The 18,091-nt window shown below is 54.7% G+C and overlaps 2 protein-coding genes and 1 long non-coding RNA gene across 7 annotated transcripts; 1 reads left to right on the top strand and 2 right to left on the bottom strand.

Moving 5' to 3' along the window:
* Positions 1-54: 54 nt before the first annotated feature.
* Positions 55-8,276, bottom strand: Slc26a10 (solute carrier family 26 member 10). 2 transcript variants are annotated; one of them, XM_021173601.2, is made up of 18 exons: positions 7,910-8,276; positions 7,314-7,424; positions 6,429-6,586; positions 6,041-6,205; positions 5,635-5,787; positions 4,736-4,818; positions 4,455-4,602; positions 4,220-4,333; positions 2,600-2,677; positions 2,404-2,499; positions 1,880-1,986; positions 1,710-1,779; positions 1,520-1,636; positions 1,416-1,419; positions 1,235-1,317; positions 1,093-1,147; positions 886-992; positions 55-171 (listed from the first exon to the last, which is right to left on the bottom strand). In XM_021173601.2, the coding sequence occupies exons 1-18, from the start codon at positions 8,274-8,276 to the stop codon at positions 133-135; spliced, it is 2,055 nt and encodes a 684-aa protein (XP_021029260.1). In that variant the 3' UTR covers positions 55-132. The 2 variants fall into 2 exon arrangements, with proteins under 2 accessions (XP_021029260.1, XP_021029262.1); XM_021173603.2 differs by lacking the exons at positions 55-171; positions 7,910-8,276 and adding an exon at positions 7,768-7,860 and having other exon boundaries at positions 838-992.
* LOC110302848 lies at positions 8,138-16,099 on the top strand. Its single transcript, XR_002378864.2, has 5 exons — positions 8,138-8,198; positions 9,692-9,876; positions 11,508-11,734; positions 11,863-12,137; positions 15,613-16,099. It is a non-coding gene; the product is annotated as an uncharacterized LOC110302848 (long non-coding RNA).
* Positions 10,320-17,897, bottom strand: Arhgef25 (Rho guanine nucleotide exchange factor 25). Of its 4 annotated transcripts, none has more exons than XM_021173604.2 (16): positions 17,707-17,897; positions 17,335-17,449; positions 14,943-15,157; positions 14,712-14,807; positions 13,906-13,982; positions 13,683-13,749; positions 13,398-13,501; positions 13,102-13,171; positions 12,898-12,987; positions 12,708-12,800; positions 12,486-12,536; positions 12,215-12,292; positions 11,838-12,038; positions 11,480-11,660; positions 11,029-11,240; positions 10,320-10,774 (listed from the first exon to the last, which is right to left on the bottom strand). In XM_021173604.2, exons 1-16 carry the CDS (start codon positions 17,803-17,805, stop codon positions 10,667-10,669), a joined length of 1,857 nt encoding a protein of 618 aa, XP_021029263.1. In that variant the 5' UTR covers positions 17,806-17,897; the 3' UTR covers positions 10,320-10,666. The 4 variants fall into 4 exon arrangements, with proteins under 4 accessions (XP_021029263.1, XP_029338387.1, XP_021029264.1 ...); XM_029482527.1 differs by lacking the exon at positions 17,707-17,897 and adding an exon at positions 17,538-17,644; XM_021173605.2 differs by lacking the exons at positions 17,335-17,449; positions 17,707-17,897 and adding an exon at positions 16,093-17,035.
* Between the last annotated feature and the right edge of the window lie 194 nt (positions 17,898-18,091).

Consider the following 18,091-nt stretch of genomic DNA (forward strand, 5'->3'; position numbering starts at 1 on the left):
GGGGATGGGAGAGCTCCACGTGTAGACACCTAGACCCACTCCACGGGCTCCGGGTATTCTCAGCTTCATTTTATTGGCTGCATTGGGGAGGAGCTCAAGGAGCGTGGCCTTCCTCACACTCTAAGTGCATGGTCAGACCCACACTGTGCAAATCTTTGGGCCAGTAGGTTTCTGGAAAAGAAAAGTGGACAGTTAGAGAATATCGGGTACCATATTCCCTGAGACCTACCAGTAATCTGGTGGCATGTCACCCCTTTGGAAACCTTAGTTCAGTTCTCCACCCTTGGTAAAGGGTGCCCCAGACTCTTTTTTTTTTTTAAGATTCATTTTTATTATTGTATATTATTAATATAATGTATAATATTATTATATTGTAGTTGACTTCAGACACACCAGAGGAGGGCATCAGATCTCATTATGGGTGGTTGTGAGCCACCATGTGGTTGCTGGGACTTGAACTCGGGACCTCTGGAAGAGCAGTCAGTGCTCTTACCCACTGAGCCATCTCACCAGCCCGCCCCAGACTCTTGAACTTGGCTAGGTTGTTTGTTTGTTTGTTTGTTTGTTGGATGGATGGATGGATGGATGGATGGATGGATGGATTGGTTCGTTTGGGTTTTGAGGTAGGGTCTCTCTATGTAGCTCTGACTGCCGTAGACCAGGCTGGCCTCAGACTCATAGAAATCCTCCTGCCTCTGCCTCCCATGTGCTGGGGGATCACAGATGTGCCTGCCCCTGCCCTCCAATCTACTAGGCAGCTTCTCTCTACTTCCCCCTTGATCTTCCTCAGTCCCTTCTCTGGATCCCTCTTCCCCACGTCCTCATCTATTCCATACCCTAGCCCAGCACCTCCTGGCTCCCACTCTTGATGCTCCTCCCCCTTACCAGCCTCTCCAGCGCATGCGCAGCTGCATCCTGGACGCTCACAAAGAGTTGTTCTGGAGACAGGCTATCCAGGACTCTCGCCCGGGTCAAGGTCTCGAGCACCATGGCTGTGTGGGAAAAGTGTCAGGCGCTGGGGCCTCTACATCCACCCTACAAGTGTCCAGTCAGTCCTCCACCTCCCAACCCTCTATTCTTCACTCCACGAACCATTACACTGAGCCAAGAGAAGGTAGATCCCATCGTCCTGGCACCGCCTGGTGAGCTGCAGGAATCAAACAGGGGTTAAACCCAAATCGAGGGTGTAAGAGGGATGACCGGGAGCTTTTCCTGAGCTTGACTACTCCCTCACCTGGACCACTTCCCGGGCTCCTGCAGCATCTACAAAAGTGATACCACTGAAGTCTAGGATAGCCACTCTGATGGGCTCAACACCTAAGGTGGGAGGAAGCAGATGTGCCAGCCAACTCCATGGTTCATGACCGAATCTCTCTCCCTCTGTCAGCCCACCTCACCTTTGTCAGGTACACTACCTGGCTGTAAACAAAGACAACAAGATCACACAGGTGCCATCCTCAGAACACACCGGCCTCCCAAACCCAGAGGGTCCACGCTCCTCCTCCACCAAAATCCTCACCTTTATTCTCTCTCCAAGCCCCAGATGCCACTCCAAGATGCGGTGGAACTGCCCACGGGTTGCAAAGTAGAGGGGTGCTGGATAACTCAGGACACACAGACCTGGAACCTGGAGGAGCTAAGGGGTAAGACTGTTAGAAACGGCCTGTCTGATCACTCCTGCCTTCCATGGCTATATACAGCCCACCCACCTTACGGCTCTCTCTGATTGGCCTGTAGAGCTCCGTCCCCTCAGCCAATCCAAGCGCCAGACACTGCACCCTAGGGAAGAAGCTCAGTTCAGAGTCCCAGCCTCAGCTGGCTGTAGTCACCCCAGGATACCTATCCCCCCTTCCCTCATTTGGTGCCCATTTCTGCTCACCTCTGAGTTCGGCAGACCACTGTCATCATAGAGACGACCACACCCACAGCCAGGCCCAGGTCCACATTCAGGGTCACGACAGCCACCCACGTGACTATCCACACAGCCTGGGGACATGGATATGGGTGGATTCTCCAGAAGGAACGGAGGTTCAAGGACAAATATGAGCAAGGGAAAGGAAGCGTGGTGGACAGACGAGCTCATTTAAGCATATACACCAAATATAACACCAGACCCTGGGCAAGCCGGGAGTCTGGATTGGGAGTATAGTTCAGTGGTAGGGAACTCTCCTAATATTTATGAGGTTCTGGGTTCAATCTTCAGAACCCACTCCAAAATACCTCCAAACAAACACTCAGGCACGGTGAATCACATCCCACCCTCTCCTTTCCCCCAATGTATGTATGAGGTCTGTATGTTGGAGGTTGCACGGATTAAAGAATTTAGGGTGGTCAACTTTGGTCCATGGCAGAACCAGGGCGCTTGGGGGGGGGGTGGCAACCTGGCATATTGCCATTTCTCACAAAGTCCACACGGCTGATGTGCCAGAGCTGCGGAAGTTCTTGCATCTGAAAGAACATCTGGCGCATGCTGGAGATATTGATGCAAGCCAGGACAGCCTTGAGATGGAGAAGGCAGGCCTCTGTCAGGACAAAGGTTCTGGAACCCAGCCAATTCCACTCACGCACGCAGCGAGCAAGCACCTCTTTCCCACCCTACCTTGGGCAGGTAGTAGAAGAAGGGCCCCAGCCACAGCAGCACTGCCAGGACCACTGCGCAGGAGAAGAGGCCTGCCAGCTGCAGGAAGGAAAGACATAGACAAGACAGGGAGACTCCTCCACCCCCACCTGCGTGGGAGCTGCTCTCCCTGGCCGGCTAGTCTGTCTCTTCTTCTTCAAAACTCTCCTTCCTCCCCCAACTTCATCAACACAGAAATATGCCCTTCTCACCCCGTTCTTGATGTTCTGCCAATCACACTTAGCCCCTCCCCCCCCCCAGCTAAATGCCTATCACTTGCCAGTCCCTCCCAGATGTGCGCAGTTCAACCTCCCCATTCTTATAGCCCATCGCCATCTGCAAAGGTCCTTTGGTACTGGTGCTTTGAGAAGCAGGCTAGCCATCTGCGTAGGATACCAACACAACAACAGGGGAAACAAAACATATAAAGGTAGGAGTGGTATGTAACCATTCTTTCCTTTTTGTTTACTGTTGTGATTTGGTTGTTTTGTTTTTTTGGGTTTTTAAAAGGTTTATTTATTTTATGTACATGAGTACACTGTCGCTGTCTTCAGACACACGAGAAGAGGGCATTTGACCCGGAAATGGTGGCGCACACCTTTCATCCCAGCACTTGGGAGGCAGAGGCAGGTTTCTGAGTTTGAGGCCAGCCTGGTCTACAGAGTGAGTTCCAGGACAGCCAGGGCTACACAGAGAAATCCTGTCTCCAAACAAACAAACAAACAAACAAACAAAGAGGGCATCAGATCCCATTACAGATGGTTGTGAGCCATGTGTTGGTGAGAATTGAACTCAGGACCTCTGGAAAAGTGGCCAGTGCTCTTAACTGCTGAGCCATCTCTCCAACCCAAAGGTTTTTGGTTTTATTTTGTTTTGTTTTGTTTTGTTTTGTTTTTGAGAACCATCAGAATTATTTTATTTCCTACATTTATAGGTGTGTGTGTGTGTGTGTGTGTGTGTTTGAATGTGTGCAGAAGCACAAGTGTGTGCAGGGACAACATACCTGTGTCCCAGTTCTTGTAGAATTCCACACTGGGCCTCCTCCCCCATCACCGTATTCATTGAGGCAGGATCTCTCAGTTGAACCCAGAGCTCTTGGGTTCAACTGACAGGCTAGCCTAGCCAGGCCCTTTGCTCCAGGGCACCCCACCCCCATCCCTGCCTTCTAGACAGGTCACCACGCCCATGGAGTTGGAGCCTTGAACCCCTGTGCTAATGCTTCTGCTTTAACCACTGAGCCATCTCCACAGAATGGTGGCAGTCCCGTTTCCACAGTCTCTATGTGCCCCAGCCTGCCTTGAGCCCCAGACACCCCTCTGTTCTGCCAGCCTTCCTAGTTCCAGAACTCTGGGTATGTAATACAACACCTAGCTGTTACTGTTTTTATTTTTAATCAGGTCTGAGGCATTGCAGCTTTTGCTTACAGCCAACAAAGGTCCTCATGGAGTCCTGTTATTGTCTAACCCTCCTCTTCATAACCCCATTGCCATCCTGGGATATGTAGATACTAAATCCTGGCTCATCCACCTGCTCCCCACTCTCTTCTGCCACCCCTGCTGAATGTCCCATCCTTTCTCCTCACCCTCTCAAGGATACCCTTACCTGTGTATTCCCACCAGCATCCACTAATAAGCTGGTTGTAGCCAGTGTGGCCGAGTTGGGAAAGCAAGAGAAGAGAGAAGAAATGAGGTTGGAGACACCGTGGGCCAGGAGTTCCTAGAAGGACGCGGCAGGATGAAGATGGGGAAGACGTAGGCATGGGGTGGGGTGGGGTGGGGAGGAGTGAGGCTAAGGGGCTTAACTCTGAAAAGGGATGACATTCCCAATCAAGTCACACCTGGTTGGGCTCAATAGTGTAGCTGTACTTGTCTGCGTAGATGGAGGCCAGAGAGGTGGACACAGCAAAAGTCACCAACGAGATAGGCAGGGAGTCGGCCAGTATTCTGGGCAGCTCATCCAGGGTGGGGAGGAGGGGTTGGGGAAATCTAGGGAAGGAGAAAGCCAGGATAAGGGTGGGTCTGCCTGGCCGGTGTTTCAGGGAACAGAGCAGACAGGAAACAGGAAGGGGCGGGGCAGGGGAGGGGTATCTTGGGAGAGGTGGGGAAGTCTTTCTCTTACCCTCCAGGCAATAGTCCCACTACCTGGACATTGTATCTTGTGTCCAGGGAAGAGGTGAAGCAGAGCACTGTAGCCAGAAGCACCTGAAAACGATCACACCTTTTGCTTCGTTTTGTTTGTTTTGTGTGCGTGTGTGAGTGTGTGTTGTTGTTGTTTGTTTGTTTGTTTTGTTTTTTCTTTTTGAGACAGGCTGTCCTGGAACTCACTCTGTAGACCAGGCTGACCTCGAACTCAGAAATCCGCCTGCCTCTGCCTCCCAAGTGCGTGTGCCACCACTGCCCGGTTTAGAAGAAAGAGGTTTAACATGAAAGAGAATCCCAGTGCGAGTGTGGGGGCCTCTCTAAAGTGTAGCAGCTGATGAGGCCACAAACTAACTCACCTACACTGAAGGAAGAGTCAGTGTTTGCCCGGAGAGAGGGACAAAGGACCTAAGAGGAGGTCCTTTGGGATTGATGGACACAAAAGACACACTTGAGCCAAGTGAGCCATTCTAAGCAGAAAGCACGTGTGAGTTGCCTGTGGAAAGCTGTGGCATTCATTTACATTGGAGGAGTTATCTGGGCGGGCAGTGAAAGGAATTACAGTGAGGGTCCCCAGGAGAGAAAAAGTGCAGTGGGAAGGAAGGAGAAGAGCAAAGAGAGGCCTGGCACTCGACTCCGGAAGTGGGACAGTGCAGGTGTGTGTGTGTGTGTGTGTGTGTGTGTTGTGTGTGTGTGTAGCGGGGAGAGGGGGGGTTCGGATGGCTCAACTGCTCTGGAAAGATGCTTGGAAAAGTACGCGTCACCGGGACCTCTCGCTTGTGACTCCTGAGCATTCCACAAGGGGGCGGCAGCCTCCAGATCCCACTGGATGGGGAGGATCCGGACACAGCGGGGTCCAGGGATCTAGAGCCCCCTCACCATGACAACTTCTCCTGGGATCGGAGTGAGTAGCCTGTCCCGGAATCGCACGTTTAGTTCCTTGACTGGCACTAGCAACGCCAGGCTGAGAGCCGAGATGGTCACTTCTGCAGGACTGCTCTGGGACAGGGCGCTGAGCACCGCGGCCAGCGTCTGCGGGCAGGGACAGTGTGCAAAGGCCGGGTGCCAGCGTTAACTGACCCCGAGAGACTCAATACCAACCCACTAGACCGGGGCAAAACTCTCTCTTCAGCGGCCATCAAGGCTTTTACGTCCCCAAAGCTCTCACGCAGCGCCATAGTTCCTTGCATTCATTCCTTGTTGCCTATCGTAACCCCTTCACCCTCCGTCCCTATCGAGCCACCCTTTTCCCGTGACATCTAGAAATCTCTTTCCCCACCCCCACCTTGAAGAGAGAAAAGCAGCCGATCTGGCGTGGGAGAGACAATCCCAAGAGGCTTGGCAGCTGGGACACCAGCACGTGCAGCGCGGCCCCGCTGGTCAGCGCCTTGACCACAGGCTCGGATAGAAAGGTGGACAGGACACCAAGCTGCAGCACGAACATCCCCAGCTGTAGAGAAGGCGGCGAGAGGTGGGGTCGAGGCGTGGTGCGAAACCTCCAACAGACCAGCCAGCACAGTGCACCAGCTTCTCCACGATACATCTGCCACTCCGGACCGGAAGCCAAGTTCGGGGTGTTTTTATCCTCCCCTCCATCCTCTGGCTCAATTGTGTTGGTCCTTTTCGGTGGATCCATCCCCTAAGATCCTCACCCGGGTCGAGTCCTCGCTTACCATTAACGCCCCACTCCCGAAGGCCACAGCGGCTGCCGCCCCAACTCTCCGAGCTTCCAGTTGCTCCCTTTCGATTCCACTGAGGTTCCCCGCGAGGGGTTCGGGCACCACCCTCTCGACTACAGAACCGGTCATTAGACTGAGTACTGCGAAAGTTCCTGCAGTCGTGGGCCAAATGCAGAGATTAGCATTCGTGTAGCCTGGGGCAGAGTAGCAGCCGTGACTCCCACAGTTCTGGAGTCTCGCGTGCGTCCCATCCGCTCTCTTAGAAGACCTAAGGATCACGAGCTAGTGCAGCAGCCAGGAACCGATGCGGAAGAGCGCACCCATGGAACCAGTGGGCAAGGAGAAGAGTGTACCCACTGGCAAAAAAAAAAAAAAAAAAAAGTGCCCCTTCCTCACGCTCGCTCTCACTGGACCGTGAGCCACTGTGCACCTCTTTCCCTTCAAGGTCATGGTCCCTTCAAGTTGTTTCTTTTAACCAAATGTCACAGGGGACAAGGAGATCCTTGTAAACTGTCGCCTCTGTACCCACTCCAGCAAGCCTGGGGAGGCGACAGAGTTCTGTGCAAAGGGGGTGGAAATGGGTTGTGGATCCCAAGAGAGGCGGCAAGTAGGGGAGGGAAGGGGGCAGAGGGGAATACAGCCCCAAAGCTTCCAAGTAGCAGCCTTGCTAAGGTGTGTTTGACCCCTGCTTTTAATCCCAGCACGCAGGTGGCAGAGGCAGGTGGATCTCTGAGTTTGAGACCACCTGGTCTGTGGGGAGCTTCAGACCAGCTAAGACTATACAATGAGACCCTATCTCAAGGAATGAGGGAATGCCTCAAGTCCCTGTCTATTTTCATCCCAAAGAGAAGCAAAGTCATGGGCAGTCTGGCCACTCACCAGTGGACAGGTGTCTCCCAGTGCCCAGTAAACTGTAGATGAGGACAGGAAAGAAAGACGTGTAGAGTCCGAACACCGGGGGCACCGAGGTCAGGAGGGCAAAAGCCATGCCTGGAAGAAAAGTAGAAGGAATTGGGGTGGGGTGGGGTGGGGTAGGGGTGGGGATGACGGTGTGCACAACCTCCAGATACTGCCCTTCCCCACACTCTTGGGCTGGCACCAGATACTATCAATCATGACCCCGGAGGGAACGGAAAGGTTAATGGGCCTCAGTGGGAGGTCGTGATGCTGACAAGGTCACAGATCCTTGCCCGCGTCCTGGGTGGCAGGTTTTGTGCCTCTCTCCAATTCTCTGAGGCGGAACAGAGTCCAGTATATCTCGCAGAATTGCACAGATGTGGAGGGATGGGGGTGGGAAATTATGATGGAGTCCCTCAGTCCTCTCTAACCGAACCTCAAGTTCCTCCTCTTTGATCCTCCCCCCTGCAGGGACACAAATCCATCACATCACTGCTGGACTCTCAGCTCCCCAGGGCCCTGCCCTGGAAGCGCCCCATAACTTGGAATTCCAACGGGCTGGAGTTGGGGACTCTTACCCTGGGGCACGTGCACAACGCCCACGGTTACTCCAGCCACAGCATCTCCGAGCAGCCAGGCTCGCCAGCGGTATTGGGGCAGCCAACGCAGCGGGGGCAGCCGTGCCAGCAGCACGCGCCACGCCCCCGGCCCAGAACAGGCGCTGGCTCGCCTCCTCCGCAGCCTGCACAACCAGGGTAGGCAGGGCTCGGCTGGCAGCTCCGGCTCCGGCTCTGCGCCCCCGAAGAGCTCCTGGAACCGAGCGTGGGTGAGAGGTTCTCTGAACCTTGAGCTCAGCGGAGACTTAAGGTCAGAAGCCTCTTCTGGATCTGAGCAGGTCCCAGAGGCAAGTGGCCCACTCATTTTGTCCTTGGCCCCCTGCAGCATCTCCTGGTCTTAAATACCCTCTGTTCCATCAGCTCTGAGCCCGCCTCTATAAAGCAGGGTCCAATCCGGACCTGTAGGGAGTACTCTCGAGAGTACCTCCTTGGGTCAGGCTTGGGTGGAAAAAGTCCCTGTGTTAGGCGTTTCCTCAGATATCCTTACTTAGCTCTGACTGCCTAAGAACCTGGGGCCTGCAGTGAGGATGTTGAGGAACCATAGGGAGATAAGAGACCCACAGTCACTTCCAGTGACCCTCATCGCTTCGCTTCTCAGGGACTGGGAGGCATTTCTTTCTTCATTTGCACTTTGAGCAAAGATAGAGCTGGTTCCTTTTGGGTCACAGGTCTTCTTTCCCTGAGCCTCTGCATTCTCACCACCACCACCACCACCACCGCCGCCGCTGGAGCACAAAATTCACAGCCAGTTGGGATTCCCCACTCAAATCCCATTCCTCATGTGGCAAACTTGCCCCAAGAAAAGTACAAGAGGCCTTACTGTTTTATAAGCTCGTGCATGGTGAATGGGACAGGGACAGAGAACCACTCCACCCTCTCTAATGCAGTTGGCTGGGTTTGATTTAGAGGAAAGACTGAACTAACAAAAACTTTTTTTTTTTCTTGGTTTTTCGAGACAGGGTTTCTCTTTATAGCTCTGGCTGTCCTGGAGCTCACTTTGTAGACCAGGCTGGCCTCGAACTCAGAAATCCGCCTGCCTCTGCCTCCCGAGTGCTGGGATTAAAGTCGTGCGCCACCACGCCCGGCTTAACAAAAACATTTTTATCTATTTGTTAGGAGCCCAAAAGTCCTCTAATACTGTTCCTTACATCCAGTGTTATTCTCCAAGTAGGCATTTAGAAGTACACAATTAAACTAAGGGCATGCCGCGTGCTGCTGGAACCGCTGCCCATTGCTGCCTTGGCCACCTTGTCACCACTGGCAGTGGTGGGCCTGGCTGCCCCAGGGGCATGAAGGGTCCGGCCACCCACCTCATGTTCCCCTGAAGAGACACAAAGGTCTGAGCCCCAGGATTTCACTGTTTGCCGTCATCCACTCAGAGATGCTTCGGCACCCCCATCACTCTGTGGTTCCCCCAGTCCCTGACCCCAAAGCCCAGGGTGGGGTCCAGAGAGGGTGGGTCTCTCTTCTTCAATTCCTCCTATTGTTCCCCAGAAATCTTATCTGGGCTTCACGTCCTGTCCCCCCCCTTAAAGATCCCTCCCCTCATTGTCAGCCACGGAGACCTGAGGCTCCCACATCTCCTTCCCCACCCCCCACCCCAGTAGTCTATTGTCTGCTGAGGAAGCCCCAGTGCACGTGACTGAGCCCAGGGGACTGACGGACACGGTGGACACACAGAGATACATAGGGACCCAGAGGCAGTCATCTGGGTCTCCACACACTTGGCTGTTCCTGTTCCAGAGGCTGTGCCAGAAGCTGGGAGGGGCAAAGACATCTTCAGCTCTCCACGTTAGCTCCGGGTTTAAAGAATCTATTTCTACTCAGCGTGCACACACCTTACTCCTTTCCCTCAAGATGGCAAAGAAGACCCCAGAGCTGCTCCATCCTCCCATTCTTCAGCAGAGCATGGATGCCTCAGAGGAAAGGTACCCGGGGTGTTTTGTGCTTTTAGGTCTAGATGCTGTGAGTGGTAGGGGGTCAGAGAACAGTGAGCCTTCTGGTGGAGTCTGAACCAAAGGATGATAGATCTAGAACCCAGAGCCCTGAATAAAGGGGAGAATACATTAAGAGACTAAGATTTTCCCTAAGCCTGAGGTCTGGACTGAGAGATGCTGCAATGGATTAGAGATGAAGGGCAAAGATAGAGGTCTCGTCTCACTCCGTAGACCAGGCTGGCCTCCAACTCAGAGAACCGCCTGCCCCTGCCTCCCAAGTACTGGGATTAAAGGTGTGCACCACACATCCAGCTTTACCCTCTTCTTATCACCAGGGCCCTCCTCAAATGACCGCAGCCAGCAGACTTCTTCTATGCCACTTTACCAACCCATTCCCATGGCAGCCTCACCATCTCCCTCCCAAGACAACAACCTCAGTGATATAGCAAAACTTTTATTCACAAGAAAACTCGAAAACAAAATCACAACCCAGGCCAATAATTTCTATCTGGTCCCTGCCCTCATCCTCCCTCCAAGCTCGTACATATCCTCCATTTGAGTGGGTCGTGGTGCATGCAGGGAGTGGAACTGACGGATCCTGTGTCCCTCGGGCGGAAAAGAGTCCTTTCAGGTCTAGGTGCTGCCCTCCATATTGGTCTTCCCTCCCAGTCTCTCCCATCCTCTATACACCGTGAAGGATGGCTTCTGGCACATTGCCAGGGTCCCCCCTCCAAATTCATTGAGGAATCATGCCTGCGCCAATAGCACTGCACTTTTGGGGTTACAGCTCGTCTTCATCCAGCTTGGCAAGCCTGGCCTGACAGGGAGGAGTGTTCACAGTGGGAAGGGCCAGAGAGTCATGAGGAGTCTGGGGGGTATCACTGAGAGCCTGAAGAAAGATTCAAGTCAGAAGGTCAGCCAGGGCTACCAGTCAGAGGGTCATCCAAGGCTACCAGCCTTCCCTCCTTCCTCTCTCCAGTTAAAAGACCCTAAAGATTCCTCTTGCCCCAGAAGGAAAGAGAAGAAAGTAAGAATGAAAATTTGGAAAGTCACACAAAAGGATAGTGGTGGAATAAGGAAATGGGGTGGGGGTGGAGACAAACGCCCTCCACTTTCTGCCCTATAGGAAACTATTCCCCATACCTGTGTATCCGGGGGCAACGGCACTCTGGACACCTCCCCTCGAGGCAGAAGTAGCAGGGAGGGGAGAGAGCCATTGATGGGTGTGTGCATGCTGGCCTGGGCCAGGTCTCCAGGCCGCATTCTCCCAGGACTCCCTACCCAAGGCCCTCCTGGTCGCCCCAGGCTATTGGTCTGGCTCTCACGTCTCTGGTATTCAATGGGTGACTGTAACGCTGGGCCAAGGGAAGGAACAGAGATGTATTACAGACCAGACAGATCACTTTCCCTGCCTCACCTTCTTCCTCATTTGGACAATGTAAGGTGCTTGGAACTTTAGAGGGTTTCGGATGGGTGTAGGATGGAGAGAAGTTAGGCTCAAAGAAGCAAGGGTTGGAGACTGGGTGGCTGGGGAAGGGGGTTAGGAGGTCAAATAGCTTTGGGAGCCTCTGAAGGGAGAGGACGGGAGCTTCACCGTTGAGAAAGTCACGCTGGCTTTCCAGGATCTGGGCCACTTGCTTTATCCAGGCTTGACTGACAGCAGGGTCTGAAGCCTGCAGAACATAGCGCTGGATCCCACCTTCTGGCCCTCTAGAGGTCAGCGCAAACCGGCAAGGGTTGCCTTGGAGATTCCCCTCCAGCCCGAGGCAGCTCACCTGGATTGGCAATCAGAGACAGCTCTCAGATTCTGCAAGCCCTTCCACCAGCCCCAAGAGCCTCGCACCATCAGGTCCGCTCCCTTCATATGCCCCGCCCCATCGGGGCTGCTTTCTCCATACTGCCCCGCCCCACCCTCCCCCTCGGGTCGACTCCCTCTATATGCCCCGCCCCACCTTGATGCTGTTCTTGTACACATAGCCAGGCTGCGTGCCACCTCGGCCTCCTCCTCCCAGGGCCTCACTGAAGATGACGATTTGCTCGAACAGGAAGACACGCCTCTCCCGACCCCGGGAAGAAAGCAGACCCCCAGCTTCAGGCTCTGTAACCAAGAATGTGTCCTGGCCCAAGAGCTTCCCCTGAGCAGTCAGTTTTCCCTGGAACCGAAGGACATGGCCTCTGAGAAGGCGCAACAAGAGTTTGAAAAGAGAACCATCAGTTTCTTTCCCGTCCCCCACGCCAACAAGCCCAAGGAGGTAATTCCTCACAAGGATCCAGACTAAGACCTGAGCTCAAGCGCAGTTCACTGCTGTGCCCCGCCCCATTCCCGTACCTCAAATCCCCGAAGTCTCCCCAGGGACATCATATCATTGCATCGCTTAGGTACGAAACACATGACCTCCACAGCTTGCTGGGACACAGGTGAAGAGAGGAATCGTTGAACAGATTCGTTAGTGGCAGGGAAGCTCCTTTTGAGAGAGCCTCTCCACCAATCCCCACCCCAGGGGCCTGTCCCTGAAAGCAGACATCCCTGAACCACCCAGAGACTGTGGTACCCACAAGATGAAGAGGATGAGGCAGATACGGTGTCCTGGGGACCTCACCTCCAGCTCCTCAGTATCCATCCCAGCTCTTCTGTAATACTTTAGAAAATCCTATAACATAAAGAAGAAAGCTCTGTAGAGCCCATCCCAGCCAGCTGTGTCCCCAGGGAGAAGGGTGATCCTGTCCCCAGCTCTGCCCCCAGAGACTAGGGTAGTTTTGCCCCCAGGGAGAAGGGTGGTCCTGTCCCCAGCCATGTCCCCAGGGACTACGGTGGTCCTGACCTTCAGCAGCAACTGGTATTTCATGATTCGCTGCACTGGTTTAATGAGGAGGTCATTCAGCTGCAGTCGGTGTCCCAGCTGCTGCCTGAGCTCCTGGGGACAGGGACAGGGACAGGGCAGTCATGTAGCCTGAAAAGTCTATTCATGCTGATCCTGTTCTTCTTTCCCCCAAGGCACCTCAGCCACTGACCTCAAAGTAGCTGTCCCCAAACTCTGACAGCACATGCTCTGACTTGGGTTTATTCTGGCAGTACACCACATACATATGCAGTCGGCGCTCCTAGCAGGGATAACGTTGAAGAAAGTGGGGGTGGGTGGTGACAAAAGAGAGCCCATCTCCACAGAACCCAGACTCACCCCAAGCCCTTCTTCCCCTGTCAAGGCCCAGCCTCACATGTTTGATGAACAGCTGAGCCAACCAATCGGGATCTTTCAAACACTGCTGCAGCTCCTGCAGGAAGTAGCTGGAAGAGTTGGGAGAGTGAGAGAAGCACCTCACACACTCCTCAGAGCGCTCACCTCCGAACGGGGGGGGGGGGNCCCAGACTTTCAGCTACATGCCCTAGTCACTCTCCCTACAAAACCCCAGTGGCTCCTTGAATCACATCGGACCCATGGTTCCAATAGGTCTAGGATAGACTACCAGAGAGCGCTCTTCCCCTGCGCCTGGCTCAGGGCTCCATCACTCACTCTCGGTGCCACTCATAGATCTGCTGAATGTTCCCAAACACAATCCTGTCACGACCTCGGAGACTCTCAGGGACCCCCTGAGTAGCCATGGTAGCCATGTAACCCTGTGGGAAGGACGAGATGGGACTATGATTACGTAAGCTCAGCCTCGGGTCGGCCCTGCACAAAGTCCAGAAGTAGAGGGAATCTGTAAAGTGACCAGAGGGAGCGACCTATCTTAAAAATATCCCCAGGCAGAGGGAAAGGGTCAGTGGGCCATGGCTGGGGAGGAGAAGCTAGAACTACCTCTACAATCTGTCCCAAGTCGTCCACATACGTTCTTTCTGTTTCCACCAGCTCACGCAGGACAAACCTAGAGAGCACAGCAGGCCTTCACTTTAGAGTGTGGCTACATCCTTAGTTTAGCCTGTTCTTCTTGCACTAAAAGAACATCACCACAGCCCCCTCAGAGGGCAGTAAAATGTGAGGGATCTTAGGGAAGTTTAACCGAAGTGCCCTGTGAACTTACATACTCCTTTCCAGAGCCGTCTTTTTCTGTTCTTCCTCATTCTTGGGAGCTTGAGACAAAGTTTCCTCTTCAGCTGGCTGGAAGGTCGGAGGTGGACAAACAGGGGAATGAATACCTTTCAGTGAGAAGAACCTTCTCAGATCTATTCTTTTGATTGTTTTAAGACCTGTTTAGGGCTGTGGTGGTGCAGGCCTTTAATCCCAGCTCTTGGGAGGCAGAGGCAGGTGGGTTTCTGCGTTCCAGGCCAGCCTGGTTTACAGAGTGAGTTCCAGGACAGCCAGGGCTACACAGAGAAACCCTGTCTCGAAACAAAATAAAAAATAAAAGGACTTGTTTGTAGGGTCTACATAGGTACATTATCTACATAGATAGAGTCTCTCTATGTAGTTCTGGCTGTCCTGGAACTTGCTGACCTTGAACCTACAGACATCCTTCTGCCTCTGCCTCCGGAGTGCTGGGATTGAAGTTTATTGTCATTATTATTATTATTATTATTATTATTATTATTATTACTACTACTACCATTTTTACATTATGGGGGCCATGTGTAGATACCCACAGAGACCAGAAGAGGGTGCTGGTGGCTTAGAACTGGAGATACCGGTAGTTGTGAGTCATGTGACATGGATGCTAAGAACTGAGGTTGGGTCCTCTGGAAAAGTGGCCAGTATCCTTAACCATGCCTCTGGTCCCTCACTGATTGATTTTGAAACGTGATTTCATACAGCACAAGAGAGCATGGGACTTGATCTGTAGCTGAGGTTGGCCCAAACGTGCCTGTCACACGCCCAGTTCTATTTCTTCACCTGTGGCTTGTCTCCAGGACCCTCCAGCAATGTAGTCAGTAAGGTCAGTTCAGGCAGCTCTTGTTCTGTGGTTAAAGTTGGCTCCAGCATCCAGTTCTGGACAGAGATAGATCAAGGGCAGACAGAGATCCAGTGACTGAGGTGGTGAACAGTAGATGGGTTCCCCAATGGCCAGTGACCCCAACCTGCACTCTTTCCCAGGGTCCTTCTTCTGTGGGATTCCCTGCTCACCTCACATTGTCTGGTCTGACCACTCTCTGCCTCAGTTTCCACACTGAGACAATGTTTGGAATGATCCAACCATCTCCTCAGGCCAGTTACTGGTCCAGGGGGAATCGGAGAACACGGATCAGAGCTGAGGCCAGAGCTGGGGCCGGACAGGGCAGCCAGCCCCGAGACTGCAGATGCTGACATGCTCCCCTCACTGACGGCAATAGAATAGGATTCTGATGGGAGGAAAATGACAGGAGTGGATGGACCTCTGCCCCCCCCCCCAGCTCTGGAGTTCTAGGGGAACCCCCATGGTGTCCTCTCCATGATGTTCAGCCCTTGTCTCCCAGGGTCCCCTCATTTGCCACCCTCCTTTGGGTTGGCCAGGATAGAAATCTTTGCAAAGGCACCCTGGGGAGGAGGGACAGTAAGCTCCCAGGCCCGTACTCCTCCAGTTTCATGTGGAGGTTCCCCATATCCTGAGCATAGCACAGATATGGGGGTGGGGGCAGCCATCTGGGCAGACACTGGAAACTGGGGGGTAGCCATCTGCTTCCCTACAACACTCCCCCTTGTGATAGGTACAGACCATTCTCCTGGAGAGGGGTGAGAACAAAAGAACGTAGCTGTCTGCCACCTCCAGCCCCTCTCCTCCCACTCCAGTAATTACTATATATATTGTTTTGGACAGCCCCCCTCTCCAGCGCATGCACATACCCAACCCAGGGGGCAGTGAGGACAGCTCAGCCGGGCTATCTTTGGCCAGCAATTGGGAAGAGCTGCAATGTGAGTGCTTATAAAACCCTTTACAGGTAGGTAGATACCCTTCGCCCCATCCCCAGCCCACCATTCCTCTGCTCCCTTTTCGGAAGACTTTTAGCCGTGTGATCTGAGACACAAGGTTCTGGGCCTCAGGCGATCACAAGAGAAATTTCCCTCCTGGCTAGCTGACTATAGGAAAGAAATGGGTCCTCTGACCCTTCCTCAACTTCCTCAACTTGATTCAGCAGGAATCTAGAAGTGGAAAAGGACCTTGACATTCTCTGTTAAATCATTTTTTTTCTGGAAATCACCTGTACAAGCTCCAGCCCTAAAGCCCTAGGGCTAGAGTAAGCAGATGCCCTAACCCCAGCTCAAGCTCAATGCTGGCCCCCTCAGATCTCGCACTCACCACGTCCCCCCCGGGAGAAGCAGCAGCCGCATTTTGCCAGCACTTTTCGAATCACACGGGGACAGGCACAGCGACCCCCTTTGTGACCCCCCCGCATGGCGCCCGGGGCCCCCCGCACCCCCCACCCGGGCCGGCCATGCAGGGGGAATCACGGGGGGCGGGGCGGGGAGGGCGCAGGGCGCACACCCCCCTCCCTCCCTCCGGGGTCCAGGCTTGGGGAGGTGGGGGAGGAAAAGGATGGGAGGCGGGGGTCCAGGAGTAGACGGAAGTCGAGGCAGGGGAGTCTGGAGGGAGGGCCGTGCGGGGCTGGGCCGCGGAGTTGGGCGGGGAGGGTTTCCGGAACCCCGGCGGTGCGGGGCCCAGGGTCCAGATGTCCAGCCAGAGGAAGGGGTGATAGGGGAGGCCCGGCCGGGATGCGACAGCCGCTCCAGCTCCGTCTCCGGACTCGGCTTAGGGGTGGCTCTAGGCCCGGGCAGGAAGATGCGGGGGCCGATTCCCGGAGCCACTGGAGCTGCGCGGGTCGGGGCCGAGCGGCGAGCGGAATAACAGGCCGGGCCGCGGTGCTGCCGTGGGGCGGGGCCTCTGCGGCCAGGCTCCGCCCCTCCGCGCTTCCCCAGCCCCCTCCCCCAGGCACCTCCACGCTCTCAGTCCGGGTCCTCAGACCTCCGCCCCTCCTCCCAGGCCTGGGCTCCTTCTAGCATCCCAGCTGCAACTGCGGGGCGCTGGGCTGGGTGGGCGAGAGGGCTGGAGGTGGGGTCTGCCTCGCTCCCCCCTTGGACTCTAAGATGAAGGATTCGCGGGATGGGGCCTTGTGTGTGAATGGTTCTGAGGTTCTGGCTGTCTCCCCGCCACCCCCCACCCCCATGCCCAGAGTAGGGCTTGCGTGCCTGGGGAACACTTTGTAGGGAACACAGCCCAGGTGCCGCCCTCTCCCCCGACCCATCTTTCCTCCAGGCCCCAGAACTCCAGCTAAAACTAATCACCAATTAAGGCGAAGTCCGGGCGCCTGGGCTGGCCCAGGGCCAGGGGTGGGGCGCGGGGACAATCCACTCCGCCTTCGGGGGCTCGGGACCCGCCGAAGTGAGGACACACATCGGGCTAGAAGAGAAGCGTGGTGTCTGCGATTTAATGGTCCCATGCAAATTAGGCGCAAGCCTTTATGCTAATATGAACAGAATCTGTCTGAAGTCACCACTTTGCGCAGGATGGCAAATTGTGCCCCACCCAAGCCCAGCTTCTTACCGGGCTGCGGAGCCCAGGCGAGGACCTCAGGTTCGCGTTGCCCTGTCTGATCCTCCTCGGTACAATCGCTCTCTGTCTTGGTACTCCCAGGCCCTAAGGGATCTCTCTCCGGGGGCTGCCGAGACAGAGTCACTGTAAGGACCCTATCCTAGGCTGCCACGACCTCCCCTTTCTTCTCTCCCTCCTGTCAAAATGCACATTACTCTGAAAGCGTCAACCAGAACTTGGCATATGGCCCTCGTAACTGAATTTATGGATCCTTGCGACTGCTCCATATAACTTTTGTTTGCGGGGAAACTGAGTCGTGGAGTGCAATTCTCCTAAAGTCCTCTAAAGACCCCCCCGACCCCACCCGCGGTCCCTCCTCCTTACCCCCTCCTGCCCGGGTACGGCGCATGCGCGCAGCATGCCCCCCATGACCCCCAGTATCCGGTCAGTGCGGCCAGGGGTGGGGCGGTCCGGGGGCTTCATGCTGGACCCCTACCCTGCTTCAAGTTTCAGGGCCGAGGGGCCACGGAAGCTGGGGGGCTCTGAGGCCTGCGTGCGTCCGGGGAGTTGCTACTGCCGAATCCGCCCCCCTGCCCGGCTCCGCCCCGGCTCCCACCGCAGCCAAACTTCTCAAAAGGGGTAGGGTTGTTCCCTTCTCCACAAACGTAGCTGAACCACAAACAAACCCCTCTTAATCCTGATTCCATCAATCCAAGTGTGGCCTAGGGCTTTGCAGGGTTATTGCAACGCCCAGCGTTAGCTCTGCCAG

Source organism: Mus caroli, chromosome 10 (assembly GCF_900094665.2).
Source record: "Mus caroli chromosome 10, CAROLI_EIJ_v1.1, whole genome shotgun sequence".
Taxonomy (NCBI): domain Eukaryota; kingdom Metazoa; phylum Chordata; class Mammalia; order Rodentia; family Muridae; genus Mus; species Mus caroli.

Excerpts from the sequence above, each read along its gene's own strand:
- Arhgef25 (XM_021173604.2), bottom strand. The coding sequence starts at position 17,805 with ATGAAGCCCCCGGACCGCCCCACCCCTGGCCGCACTGACCGGATACTG. Across the intron at positions 15,158-17,334 it reads CGCCTGGGCTCCGCAGCCCG|AATCCTATTCTATTGCCGTC; the intron begins GTAAGAAGCTGG and ends TCCTCCCATCAG. Across the intron at positions 11,661-11,837 it reads TGTACAAGAACAGCATCAAG|GTGAGCTGCCTCGGGCTGGA; the intron begins GTGGGGCGGGGC and ends TTGCCAATCCAG.
- Slc26a10 (XM_021173601.2), bottom strand. The coding sequence starts at position 8,276 with ATGCTGCAGGGGGCCAAGGACAAAATGAGTGGGCCACTTGCCTCTGGG. Across the intron at positions 4,334-4,454 it reads ACACTATTGAGCCCAACCAG|GAACTCCTGGCCCACGGTGT; the intron begins GTGTGACTTGAT and ends GCGTCCTTCTAG. Across the intron at positions 2,500-2,599 it reads TCTTCTACTACCTGCCCAAG|GCTGTCCTGGCTTGCATCAA; the intron begins GTAGGGTGGGAA and ends CTCCATCTCAAG.